Source organism: Musa acuminata, chromosome BXJ1-10, assembly GCF_036884655.1.
Source record: "Musa acuminata AAA Group cultivar baxijiao chromosome BXJ1-10, Cavendish_Baxijiao_AAA, whole genome shotgun sequence".
Lineage (NCBI taxonomy): Eukaryota > Viridiplantae > Streptophyta > Magnoliopsida > Zingiberales > Musaceae > Musa > Musa acuminata.
In genome coordinates, this window is record NC_088336.1 from 32807050 (window position 1) to 32820450 (window position 13401).

The 13401-nt window shown below is 39.7% G+C and overlaps 2 protein-coding genes across 3 annotated transcripts; one reads left to right on the plus strand and one right to left on the minus strand.

Moving 5' to 3' along the window:
* Window positions 1-819: 819 nt before the first annotated feature.
* LOC103969419 (nuclear intron maturase 1, mitochondrial) lies at window positions 820-5926 on the plus strand. Of its 2 annotated transcripts, none has more exons than XM_009382933.3 (2): window positions 820-3274; window positions 5272-5926. In XM_009382933.3, the coding sequence occupies exon 1, from the start codon at window positions 939-941 to the stop codon at window positions 3120-3122; it is 2184 nt and encodes a 727-aa protein (XP_009381208.2). In that variant the 5' UTR covers window positions 820-938; the 3' UTR covers window positions 3123-3274; window positions 5272-5926. The 2 variants fall into 2 exon arrangements, with proteins under 2 accessions (XP_009381208.2, XP_009381210.2); XM_009382935.3 differs by having other exon boundaries at window positions 5322-5926.
* Window positions 5927-7745: 1819 nt separating this feature from the next.
* Window positions 7746-11646, minus strand: LOC103969955 (potassium channel KAT3-like). The gene is made up of 11 exons (XM_009383586.3): window positions 11445-11646; window positions 11133-11348; window positions 10872-11027; window positions 10734-10791; window positions 10325-10642; window positions 9585-9824; window positions 9405-9503; window positions 9264-9296; window positions 9000-9185; window positions 8242-8914; window positions 7746-7991 (listed from the first exon to the last, which is right to left on the minus strand). The coding sequence occupies exons 1-11, from the start codon at window positions 11615-11617 to the stop codon at window positions 7879-7881; spliced, it is 2265 nt and encodes a 754-aa protein (XP_009381861.2). The 5' UTR covers window positions 11618-11646; the 3' UTR covers window positions 7746-7878.
* Between the last annotated feature and the right edge of the window lie 1755 nt (window positions 11647-13401).

Here is a 13401-nt window from a genome sequence, read left to right on the forward strand (position 1 = left end):
GAGAGGAGGAGAAGGTGGAGGAGAAAGAAGAGCCGCGGTTATCATCATGAACTCGGAGCAAGGACGTTCTCGGCAATGCTCCCGAGGGGCTTCGTTCCCCCGTCCGACTCTTCCTGGCGCCACAACGACGCACCCGACTCGATCGACCTCTTCTGCGACGACAAATCCACCTCGAGACCTTGAAGGAGCAGCCCCTAATTCGTTGCACGTCTCTTTTCCTACTTGGGTGTCTCTTCTCCAAGTTCGGCGGCGATCTCTTCTTCTTGCTCTTGTAATCTGTAAAGGTGATTCGTTGTTCACGTTTTCTTGTAGCATACGATCGAGATTATCAATTCAGGTTTTAGTCACAAAGATTCATGTGTGAATCCTTAATACCATTTACCCGTCAAACGCTTCTATCTTCACCTTCCACCTTCACTGCGATTGCTGTGCTACCATTGCTTTCTTTTGGTGAAGGGCGTGGGAAGGGGATTAGAACGTGGGTCTCGCATGATCTGGGGAGGTTTGGTGATTCCAAGGCGTTCTTCTTGAGTCGAGCTCTTCATGACTTGGCGTATACTCCATGCAAGCCAAAATGAATCGCTTCGTTCTCGAGGAGTCGTTCGATTGGCGAACCCCGCGGGTTCCCCAGCAAACGATACCGAGTTAACTCAGTGTTCGAAGATGCTCACCGGACCGGAATGGTGAAGGGTTCACTCGGTGTACTTACGTCCACACTTTGCACCGTGTGATTCTCTCCACGTGTCCCTCGTGAGACATCATGTTAAGTCTTAAATTCGAATATTTTAAAATAACAAATATAATTAATATGTAATTTTAGCATATTTTGCGAATAGAATGCCTTTTGAGGCCGTGTGGTTTCAATGCCGAGCACTTGTGAGCATTACCTGTTTGATTAAAAGCCTCTGAGAATCTAATACCAACATCATACACCAACTATGCCCTGTCCAACCCCCATATCCCTCTTCTTCCTCCTCCGGCACCACCGCACGTCCTCCCTCCTCCTCTTGCTCTCTCCCCGCTCCACTTCCACCCTCGCCCACAACCGTCATCCGTGTCCTCCCTCCTCCTCCTCCGACGTCGATCTCCTCCGAAAACAGGAAGAGCAGCGGCAAGCTCTCCAGAACCCGTATGATCTGATGAAGGAAGATCCCATTCAGGTGTGCTCCGACCTATGGGTGCGCTGCTTTGGCCGTCCCGCCGACGCCCCGCCGCTTCCTAACCTCACCGGATTCCTCAAAAAGTTCGACCTCTGGGTCCTCGCCTACCAGCGCGCCTGCGCCCACCACACCGGCTCCTTCCCCCCTCGGGGTGCCATCCACCTCCCCCACCTCCGCTCCCTCCTCGCTCTCCAGGTCTCCGTCCTCGCCTCCCCCCGCCGCCCCCACCCCTGGGGCGCCTCCACCCACCTCCTCCTCCGCTCCCCCGTCGACCCACCTTCCACCCGCCCGATCTCCCGCCGCAAGTTTCAGGCCCTCCTCGACGCCGCCCCGCCCCCCTTCCAGGACCGCGTACTCCAGGAGCTCTTGCTCCTTCTCCTCGAGCCTGCGTTTGAGCCCCGCTTCTCCCCCAAGTCCCACGCCTTCCGCCCCGGCCGCAGCCCCCACACTGTCCTCCGCACATTACGCTCCCACTTCGCCGGCTACCTATGGTTCCTCAAAGCCGACCTTTCCAGCGTTGCGGACGGCCTCGGAACTGATGTCATCCTGCGCTGCGTCGAGAGGGGCGTGTCGGACCGCAAAGTCCTCAGCTTGATTAAATCTGCGCTGAGGACGCCCGTCAAGGCAGGGTCTCTGCCACGGGATCAGGAAGTGGACCGGTTGACCAAGAAGCGGATGAAGCGGAAGATGCTGAGGAAGAGAAGGAAGAAGAAGGTTCTGAACGAGAATGAACCTAAACCGGACCCTTACTGGTTGCGCACGTTCTTCGGTTTCGCTCCACGGGAAGCCACCTGGGTTCCAAATTACGGCCACTGCGGGATCCTGAGCCCTCTGCTTGCTAATATCTGTCTTAGTGAACTGGACTACTGGATGGAAGAGAGGATCGCTAAATATTTCCGTGCATCCAAGCTCGACTCCATTTGGAAGGAGTCTATCAACGATGGTTCTCATAACCCCGCCTGGCCTGAATTTGTTCCGTCGAGTGGGAATGAGAAGACCAGGAAGATGGACTATATTCGTTATGGGTCTCACATATTGATTGGAATTCGAGGACCGAGAGAGGATGCAGTGGAATTGAGGAAGGCTCTGATTGAATTCTGCGAGATCACTTATGGGTTGAGGTTAGAGAATTCAGAGACAGAGATTGAGCACATTACTAGGGGGATTGAGTTCTTGGATCATGTGATTTGTCGGAGGGTGATACACCCTACGTTGCGGTATACGGCCACAGGTGGAAATATCATAAGCCAGAAAGGTGTTGGCACACTGCTCTCCATCACTGCAAGCATGCAACAGTGCATCAGAAAGTTTAGACGACTTGAGCTTGTCAAGGGGGATAAGGATCCTGAGCCATTGCCCTGCACGCCAATGCTGTATTCTGGTCAGGCACACACCAACTCTCAGATGAACAAGTTCCTTGAGACAATGGCGGATTGGTACAAATATGCAGACAACCGAAAGAAGGTTGTTGGGTTTTGTGGTTATGTCATTAGGAGTTCCTTGGCTAAACTGTATGCTGCAAGGTATAGACTGAAGTCTCGTGCCAAGGTTTACAAGATTGCTTCACGTGATCTAAGCCATCCACTGAGAGAGAGCTCAAGGAATGATGCACCAGAGTTTTCTGATCTTCTGAGGATGGGCCTTGTTGATGCCATTGATGGTATTCAGTTCTCTCATATGTCACTGATACCATCATGCGATTACATACCATTCCCAAGGAACTGGGTACCTGATCATGAGCTGGTATTGCGTGAATATATTAAGTTGCAAGATCCAAAGTTCTTTTGTGAATTGCACAAGTCAATAAAGCAGCAAGAATTAAGTTCACCACAAGATGATATTTCTAAGGTTGTTTGGGATTACAAGGTTTTTGGAGTTTGGAGCAAATCACAAAGAACCACGAAAGAACAAGGGAAGTTGGAGGAGGGTGCCAATGCTTGTAGAGTTTCTTGTGCAGGATGAGATTGTACCAAGCAGTAAAGTGTTGTATCATTTCTAGATCTCCTTTCAGATGGAACATCTTTGATCATTCACTTCTTGAAGATGTAAAAATCTGAGAGTGGTTAGGTTAACAATGATAGCAGCGAACTGGACAGCACCTTAGAGATGTCAAGGTAAATGCCTCCATTTCTGAGTCCTAAGAGTTAATATCATTATGGAAATGGTGGATATTCCCTGTATTCATTTCATAACCATATAAATTTAGTGACCCCACATAATCTATATCTGATTGTGATATACACACCCATATTTTTTTCATGTTAATTTGTTTCTTAAAATTTCAATAAAATGAGATTTTTTTCCCTTCTCTAAGTCTGATTGTGTTTTTCATGTATACACACATAAATCTGCTTTTAAAATTTTTTAATTTCATTCTGGAGTTTGCTTGTGCTACTATAATAACTTGTAGGTCTTCATTTTAAATATTCTTATCCATTTCTAGAGTCAATCCATAGGGCTTTAACTACCTTGACATAGGTTGGAACAATGGAAGAACCTTAGACCCTGCCAAATTCCTAAGGGGTAGGTAGGAACTTGAAAAGAAGACTGCACGTGTTAATCTAGGAGGTGAGGTCTTTCAATGTTGCCTGATTATTTGGATGATTTGCCAGTATTCTAAAAGACTTTGACAATTCTCATGTATTGTATTACTGACCACTTGGGTAGCTGGAATCTGTAAGACTTTGACAATTCTCATGTACAAGAACTCAAGATCATCTCAATCATCCAATGTGAGATTAATCACATGCTAGCACATTCATATCCACATTTTGCAGATAATTATCAGATCTCCAATATCTGGCCTTCTATTGTGTCAACTATATGTTTTTCATTCGTCATCTTAATTGAACAGTTTTCTGCTTGAAACCTCATTGACTCATCCAATTTAGTTAGACAAAAAAGAACGAAATTGCTTTTGTACTCTAGTGTCTTCTACACTTTAGAGGTTTGACAGATCACATCATGTTGAGGTGTTGATCCCCTTCATTTTCTTTGTCTATTTGCTGCTGTAATGCTGAAATCATCAACTACATTTATCTTCCATTTTTTAACACTATTTTGGAGTGCACAGAGCCAGACTAGTTTGAAGTACTTTGACATGTAGTTTGATGGTAGCTTTTAACAGCTATGTTTTTCTTATTTGAACTGTATATTATTCTACACAATTCCTTATTATGTATGATTTTCTGATTTAACTTCCACGGTAATGACTCTTTTATACTTGCACCTGTAATTTGCAGTCTATGGTACATTTATGCTGCACAACACTAATGTAGGCACTTTTCAGAGCATTGTTCTACAGGTTGATCATTCGGTTGGTTCAGTCAGTTCTAGATTATTCATGTTCAATTTCGTCAGTCTGTGATGTATTGATCTTATCGACCGAGTCGAACCTAATTATTGAAAACTGACCTAATAAAACTAAGATTATTATTTGATCAGTTTGATTGGTTTGGTTTGCACACCAGTCGTAGCAACTTGCAAGAAGAGATGACCAGGTAGGCTTCATTCCTTTCTTGATATGCTAAGTCGGTTCACAAATGAAGTTTTGTGATTTATATAATGATAAAACTAAGTTTAATTTAGTTTAGACATTACCAAGTAGGACTAAGTCATTAAACTGGGCCAGCTCAGAAGAGTTCTATCTCTATATATTTATATGGTTTCTTTGGTTTACTCGGTTTCCATTCCACAAAGCTGAACCAAAAGCCAAAAAGTTCCTTTTATGGATACACTGAACTAAATTGACTAGGTTGCTTCTGTTCAGTTGGTAATTCAGTTTTTATTGAATGATGCCCACCCCTCTTGCTTTATGGTCACTTCATACCTCCAATAAGAGGTACAAGTGATTTTGTCATCTTTGGAAGGTAAGCAACCGCAAGTCCATTTTTTTTCCAAATATTCATTGATTTGATTCGAACATTTTCCTAGTAATAAGATTGAATCAATGATGCTGTATTTTATTCTGTCAACTGGAATAATATATGCTTCTGTTTGTAGCTAGGAAACTCTATTTAGTCTTTAGAGGCTATCAAAATCTTCTACTTATATCAGGTGTCATGTTTCAGCATTTGCATTTTTTTTATTTAAGTTTCTATTCTTTTTTCAGGTCAAGAAAAAGTAATATCTTATGTTAGTCACACTATTTTACCATGGCAGTAATGCAATCTGGACAGGCGACATCAGCTCTTGACATCGAATGTAGTTAGTCATGCTCGTGATTTAAACCAGCAGAAAATAGAAAAAGAATCTTGGTCATTCAGTCATGATCGTGCTAAATGCTTGTGTAGAGGTTGTTGCTTTGAGCTTCAGGTTCCACCAGGGTCTTGATGAAGATATTGCCGCTGCAGCAGTTTCAGCTCAAAGCTACAGTGTCATCACCGATCACTTGTGTTTCAGTATCATGGCTGAAGAATATGGCATGAGTTTCAACACAGAAAACATTTTATACTGAATATCCACTCAGGTGGTTCTTTTCGAGGAAAATTTACTGAGGTGATTGTGGGGATTGCAAGGGTGTAAGAAACTTTGAAGCAACATTAAATGTAAATAATGTTATCTTTATCCAACCTAGGTAGTTCTGCATTAGGGGATAGAAGGTAACAGTACTTGGTTGAAAATTTTAGCCACTCTGGAAGCCAAGTTGATTCTAATTTGTTTATGGATTACTCAGGCAGAGATTAGCAGAGGTTAATTCCTGGTACTTGTGATGTTTGTCTTCCTACTCATTTTAGTCACATTAGTAGCTGAAGTTATTTCTTTCTTGTTTGAAGTTCCAACACTCTTTATGTTGTATATATGAATTTGAGTGGTGCGTTATTAATAACCCAAGTTTAAGGTTTCTTATATCATGTTAATTAAGATTTACTTTGTACAAGTTATTGGGTCAATATATCAATTTGAACGTTAGAAATTGATACATGCATTTTACTTCATCTGAATTTTAAGTATCAAATTTATCTTATTGAAAATTATCTGAATCTAATTTAAATAATTTGTGTAGATCCAAATAAAAAAAATCAATATCATCTTTATGTATCCAAGGGAAAATATTTTCTGTATTTATACATGATAATCCAATATGTGGTTTATAATGTGAAATATTTCTTTCGATGGGATCAATTATAAAAAGTCCATTAGATTACAGTAATTGAATTTATTTACTGTTCATCTATAATATTTATTCTATTTTATTATTAATTTAAATATAATTTTTTATGCACACGGATTAAAACTACGTCTAAGTAATGTCATCGGCATTAGTCTCCAACACTAATGTTAATGTCATCGACATTAGTCTCCAACTCTAATGTTAATGTCATCGGCATTAGTCTCCAACACTAATGTCACGGATTTAAATTACGTCGAAGTAATGTCACTAGCATTAGTATGTCACATATTTAAACTACGTCGAAGTAATGTCACCGACCAACATTCAAATAAGATTTCAACATATCAAACAAATCCGGAAAAAAAACCCGATGCCACCCGAACTTCATTTATTACGATTTAAATTATTTGTTTTATCGATTTATTGATATACTGCGTGGCGAAAAAAAATTGAAGTGCTAAAAACTGATGATACGATATCGTATTGAGTGCGACATCTCCAAATCGTTATATTGCTGTTCATAACTGTTATAAATGGCCGTTATTTACGCTTCTTTTCCTCTGTCGAAACAAGCGCCCTCTACTCGTATTATCGTCGCCTCTTCTTCCATTCCCTATCGCCTTGGGGTTGTCTTCCGGATCTCGCCACCAATCTCCTTTCAAGGTTCTTCCATCTCGGCCTTCTTTAATCAGGTTATATAATGTAGTTTGTTGCGCGATTATTTTCTGGTAAGTAGTATGTTACGCCATTGCCGTGCTTGCATTCGTCATCGTTCGGGAACTCGCTGCGTTCTAGAGATCAGTGCTACTGTTGGAGCCAAACCTTTAATCCCCCGACGTTTAAACCGATCGCTGCTGCGTCTTTTTCAATCTTGACATTTAGTCATTGCTGATTGATAGGTAGATATAATGGCAAACATGTCATTGGAGGTCCATAACGAGGACTGCAGTTTGAGGGATTTCGGCTTTTCTTGAATGTTCTTTACCTTGTTTTTTTTATCTGAACTTGTTTTGGACATTCCCGTACGGCACTCAATTTGACAGATACAATGAATGGGATGTTTCCAGATCCTTGAGTTAGGTAACAGTCTTTAGAGAGACTTCCATGTAAAGGTGAACTCTGGAGCATCCATATCTCTTTATTTGGAGACAACAAAGTTTTGCTTTGCACAAATATTCAACACCTCACGACAAAGAAAAAGGAACATACTTTTATTCAACTGGACTCTCATCCTTTCTCAACTCGTTTATGGACAACCTAAAACTCCAATGACCCTCATGAGTCTATATTTCTCATGTAAATTCAAACAGAATTGCTTGCGGCATGAGCAAATCCATGTTATCTTATGTGTTTACAAAGGAAATCTTGTCGGTCCCGCAGCTTGCAACATCTGCTTTGTCACTATATAAATATAGGGACAGGAAAAGCTAGATTTTGCATGATCGATTTTGGATCTCTGCTTTGTCACATTGTGTGGACTTCTTGAGTTCTACATATTGAGGTTAGTATTGAAAATGGTGATAAGAACTCGTAGATCATGGCATCTTTCATGAGTAGGCATCATCAGCTTCTGTGACCTTTTTATGGTAAAATAACTAAGATTCCTTACAACTCTAGGAGAAATAAATGGTCTCCATCTCGAACAACTGCAATGTCATCTATTTCTGCGTTATCTTGATTGACCACCTTTGTTGGTTGATAACCAGTGAATTTCTGACCTGCACTTGCACAAAATAAAGTTTCAGACAACACTGTTAGATAATAGTTTGATTTAATGCAATAGCTAAACCCTGTTCAATTCATGATTTATAGTTTTATGGAGATGAAGTATCTGCTAAGATCTAATCCTTATAGCTTTGAGTTAGAGAAAAAAAAAAAAAAAACTAACTTCAAACTTAATTAAATTTTACTATCCAGCTTCAATTCAGGGTTTCATCACATATTTTAGCTTAGTCAAATAATACTTACTAGCAGTTTTAAAGAGCTCCTCTAAAGAACCAGGTAAGTTTATGAGCTTCCCGATCTGTTCTCTTGAACTTCTTGACTTTCTTGAAAGCATATGAATGATGACCCTTTTGTTGGTTGTTTGAGTGTCACTGGTATTGACTGCACTGCTTCCAAGGTCTGAGCTTGTCTTCTTCATTTTGTCAGGAAATTTTGACTGCATCAGTTGCTGGAATCGTTCCTGCTTTATTTCGGTCACGGTGTTTGTTCTATGTATGTTTGCTACTTGATGATTCTCTATTATGGACATTCTGTTTCTGTATCTTAATGACAATTCGTAGCTACCATCATAAGCATCTTTCTCTGTCAAAGCTGTTGATGTCCCATTGCTGTCATTTACTTTGTCCATGTTTACTCCTTGATCCAGAATAATGATTTTGCAGTGAGCTGTTTGGTCATCCCTGTGCTCTGCTGCATATCTTTCTGCATCGTTTAATTTTATGCCATAACATACTGACTCTTGAGGTGTGCATGGAATATCTCCTGTCTCCATTGATCTCCGTGTTGGTTGTTCTTGAACTTTGTAATCTTGGTGTTGCGAAGAGAGGCTCTGATTTTCTTTTTTGAGCCATTCATCATGTACTCGTGGACCATTTTCGTCTACTCTGGTAGATGGTCTTTGTTCTAGTTTCATTTTCTGTAAAATGGCATCAAGAAGCATGAACTTCTATTTTTATATAAACACTTTCTTGATGGATTTAGGATGTAGCTCCAAAAAATACCTGTAAAAGATTGTTCCTAATGGTATTCCCATCTTCTGTATTCTCCTGAAACATGTTCATGAATGTGGTGCTGCTCAGCCTTAGAATTTGTGAGAGTTCAATGGTGCGTGCAGTAAATGGTTGTGGCATGCAACATAGGACTCCTATCTCCCCAAACACTTCTCCTGCAGCTACCCTTTCGTAAACCTGTTGACACACACATGCACACTTAGAGACATGCTTTTAGCATGTATATTTATGAAGAACATAATAATAATAACTTACTTGTTCAGTTCCACCAATATTTGATATCAAATCCTGTGTTGAAGCCATATCAACAAATAAATCAACTTATTGTTGTTAAATATGAACAATTTTACATGAGCAACATAAATTATTTAATGAAGCACCCAAACCTTTACTTACCACTGCTCCTGATACCAATATGTAAAGATCTGTTGATGCCTCATTTTGCAGTATTACATCTTCCTTTGGTGGAAAATACTCAGCTTGCATTTCTGTAACCTATTTCTTGCAAAAAGTGGTATAAATATATTGGAAATATCATCAAAATGTTTGTCATTAGAGGCAGGTATGAGTGCATACCAGTTGATAAAGGAAGTTAAAGGAAACCCCATGGAAAAGTTGGACTTGTTGTAAAATTGGAAAGAACAAGCAATATGCTATGCTTGAACTAATGCCCTTTGGTAGATCATTCAAAGTTTCTTGCTGTTTTAGTCCTTCTGTCTTGAATCTTAAGCATATGTGAGATAGCATTTGATCCTTGATACGCTGGGGCAACTGATTTCTTGCTGCAAATTCCAAAGCAGCCTGGATTGTGTCTCTCTGTCGCATCAAATAATTGTCAGCAGTGGATGACAATGAATTTAGTAATCACCTTTAATCAAACCTGAGATATCTTTTCTTAAAGCTGCTTTCTAAATGAATGTTAATCAGGTAAACAACCTTTTGTGTAGCCAACATTGATGGTAGGATAAAGCTACATGTCTAAGCTTATTCTATAACAAATTGACTGGCTTTTCTGAGAATTTAAATACAACTGCAGACTTGTTAATCTATCGACATTCTTGTAGGATGGAAGAATAACTACACAAAATGAAAATTGTTTTAGTTTGAAATAGAAATTAAAATATATTTTGGTTCCTGAGAGCCATATATCAATAATCGAATATATCTATTCCATGAGCGTTAGTTTATTCTAAGAAATCTGCTTGTGCTTGCAGCTATTTATCTCCTAGTTTTTTGAACTTTATAAACAGGTAACCTGGCATTATGAGGCAAGTGATAACAGTTTTTTGGCAATTGGTAGAAGGAACAACACGTACGAAGTTTCGGGTGCGGCTGGTGCCATGTACAACAAGGTTTGTCATGTTTCCAATGAGGTAAGCTGTCAATCCCAAATTAAACAGCATGTAGAAGATGTCAAAAAGCATTTCTCTTGAGTTCTCAGCATGTAAGTCACCATATCCCGTTGTTGTCAGTGTTGTAATGGACCAGTACATTGCAGTTACATATCTGGTCCACAGATTTTCTGATCTGAAGTTTGAAATCACTGCACCTATCCATGTTCTCCTTGGATTAGGATATCGATCAGCAATAAGATAATTGAAGCATGCAGCAGAGTGTACAGCAAAGAGAGTTACCTGAAGCCAAACACAGAAGTTGCAAGCAAATTATTCACTGATCATGCTTGTTTAGAAATAGAAAGGAAGTGAAAATAGGCCGAAGGCTTACCAAGATGAGCTTTGTGCATCGTGTCCAAAAATAATTGAACCTGATATCCTTCTCAAGCCTATCAAAAGAAAATGATATATAATGACTATCCATTTTCCTTGTTCATCAGACTTTGAAGATACTGGAGAGGATGCAGACCTTGAAAAAAGGGAACTGACCCGACGTAGCCGCCACAGTCTAAGCATGTTGAGTATTTTAAAACCAAGGTCATTCCCACTGCCTTCAAAGAGAAGGCTGATTGCTTGAAATGGAGCTGTTGATAAGATGTCAAAGATGAACCAGGAGGATAGATATCTGCATGGTAATGTTGAGTTAATACAATTTATCTTGATTTTTTTTCTTCTTAATGAGTACTATGCTTATGAAGGAGAAAGAAATAGCTAAATGTTACATACTGACCTGGCTGCAATTCTCTTTGGATCATCAATCAAGAGATATGATTTACGATCCAGATAAGCGACAAAAAAGGTAAGAATAATATCAATTGCAAAAAAGCTATTCAGGATGTTTTCAACCCAGAAAAGTTTGGGTGGCAAGTATCTCAAAAATGCTAGTTCAAATGGGCAGATCCAGGCTGAATAAATAACCAGGAGAACCAGGAACATCTGCCATGCTCTGAGAAGAAAACAAGTACCATGTAAGTGGAGAACGTATTAGCTGGTTATTCTATCTTCTGCATTGATGAAATTTAATGTGTAGGGAAAATTTCACCTGTAACGAGGATTGTAGGGTGATATTATAAACTTTCTCAGCTTGATTGACTGGTTAATCTTTGCTCCTAAAGATGGAAGGAGGTCACTAGAGAAACTGTAGCTGCTGCTTTCCTCCTGGAAGCCATCATAACAGAAAGGCTGAAAGCAGGATTTGGCAGAAAGGAGGACCATATTTGCTTTGGCTTGTATGTGAAGCTAGATGTGTATGTTGAGGTGTGGTGGAGTGGTTTTATATACATCCCCAGGCTACGTTCAGTTGACTTTAAAAAGATTTTATTTTGGTTCTAGATTATGAGGCAAAATAGAGGAAAACAAAGATTTTTTTTAGAGAAAGCAAGGTTGGTTTCTTCGAGCCCTAACCGTGAGAATGACAGTTCAAACACATATGCTTGATATGGGACTGTAAATAGAGACAAACATATTTTAGGTGGCCATGCAGATGGGTGTAATTTAATTAAGAAGATGGCGAGACCCTACTTGATGGATGTTTGCTCTAAAGATTGATAGTACAGGTTCTAAAGCATCAAGATTACTCTAGATAGTATCCCATTACTGATGCTTGTTACTTTTGTCAGGATATTGGGAGAAGGCTGGGGTTGAAAACTGAACTAGATTCACAAAAGTTCATCTCAAAAGCAATTTCCCAACTTCAGGCATTAAAGTGACCTCTGATTATTTATGCTCCTTATGGTTGAAGAATGTGGTCCAGTAACTACCATTTGATCTATGAATGAAGTATCTCTTTTGCCTTCTTAGTTAATAGGTCTCAATATGTTCTTATGCAGATGGAAATCAATTTACATAATTTGCATCTTGCGCAAACATGTTCTTTGCAGAGGATTTCGAAGAATGTTTTAATTAGTTCTTCTAGAAACAGTTAATTAAACAACTGTTTAATTAATTGTGAATTTAATTTCCCATAATATATTTCTGAATTTGAGAGGACACTGATGATCCTAATGTGAGCATTCTACTTTGGACCATTACTTATAGGGCAACTGGCAACAAGAGGAGGATTTATTTGCTTTGCCTTCAGGTAGACTCAAAGCTACAGAAGCCTGACAAAGTTGAACGAAGCATTTTGCAAATCATACTTAAAATATCAAGTGGTTTGTTCAATTCAAGCTTCTGTGTGGATCAGTTTAGGTGCTTCTCGATCCATGGACATGTGAGTTAGTTCAGAAAGCAGCTTACTTTGTCACACAACCCTCAATGATGTTGAGGATCTTTGATGTAAAGGGCAGGGGCCACAAACTGATTAAAGCAGAAGTCAGGAGAGAAAACACAGTATAGTACTACATGGAGGTCATATTCTGCAAGGTAGTTCGCCTGAAATGGCTTTGATAGTTGAATCTCCAATGGTCCATCTTGCCATCTTTATTACATTGACTGTGGTAGGTGACGGTAAAGAAATTTTAGGAATTTACCTCTTTGGCTTGTCATCAAGGTTGTTGCTGGCTAAGTTGCATGTCAGCCTCATGGTTCAATGCTCACCATTTAGAAGGTGATCTGTATTGAGTGCTGACCACTTCCTGTGTGTTTAGGGAATTAATTTGACTAATGTAAACAACTGATGTACAGCCCTAACACCATCAGTGTGTATCCTGAATCTCTGGTGATTTGACTTCATCTACATCTATTATCTCTCGACATGGACAACCAAAGAAGGAGCTTTGTGGTGCACTACAACTGAAGAGACCATGTGCTGTTTGGATATGATATATTGATATTACCTTTTTCATGTCCATTCATTAACTATACTTTTCTTCATTTTTATGTGGTGGTTGTTCAAGACATGTTTAATGTTTATTCCAGGAACCAAGCTGCCACTCTTAAGAGTCACATGATCCACACGTTTTGAGGAAAGATCAAGAGTACAAAATCCCATGTATAATCTGCATCTTTGAATTGAGTTTCTCTTCATGATCACATCCTTTTGGATTCACATAAATCAA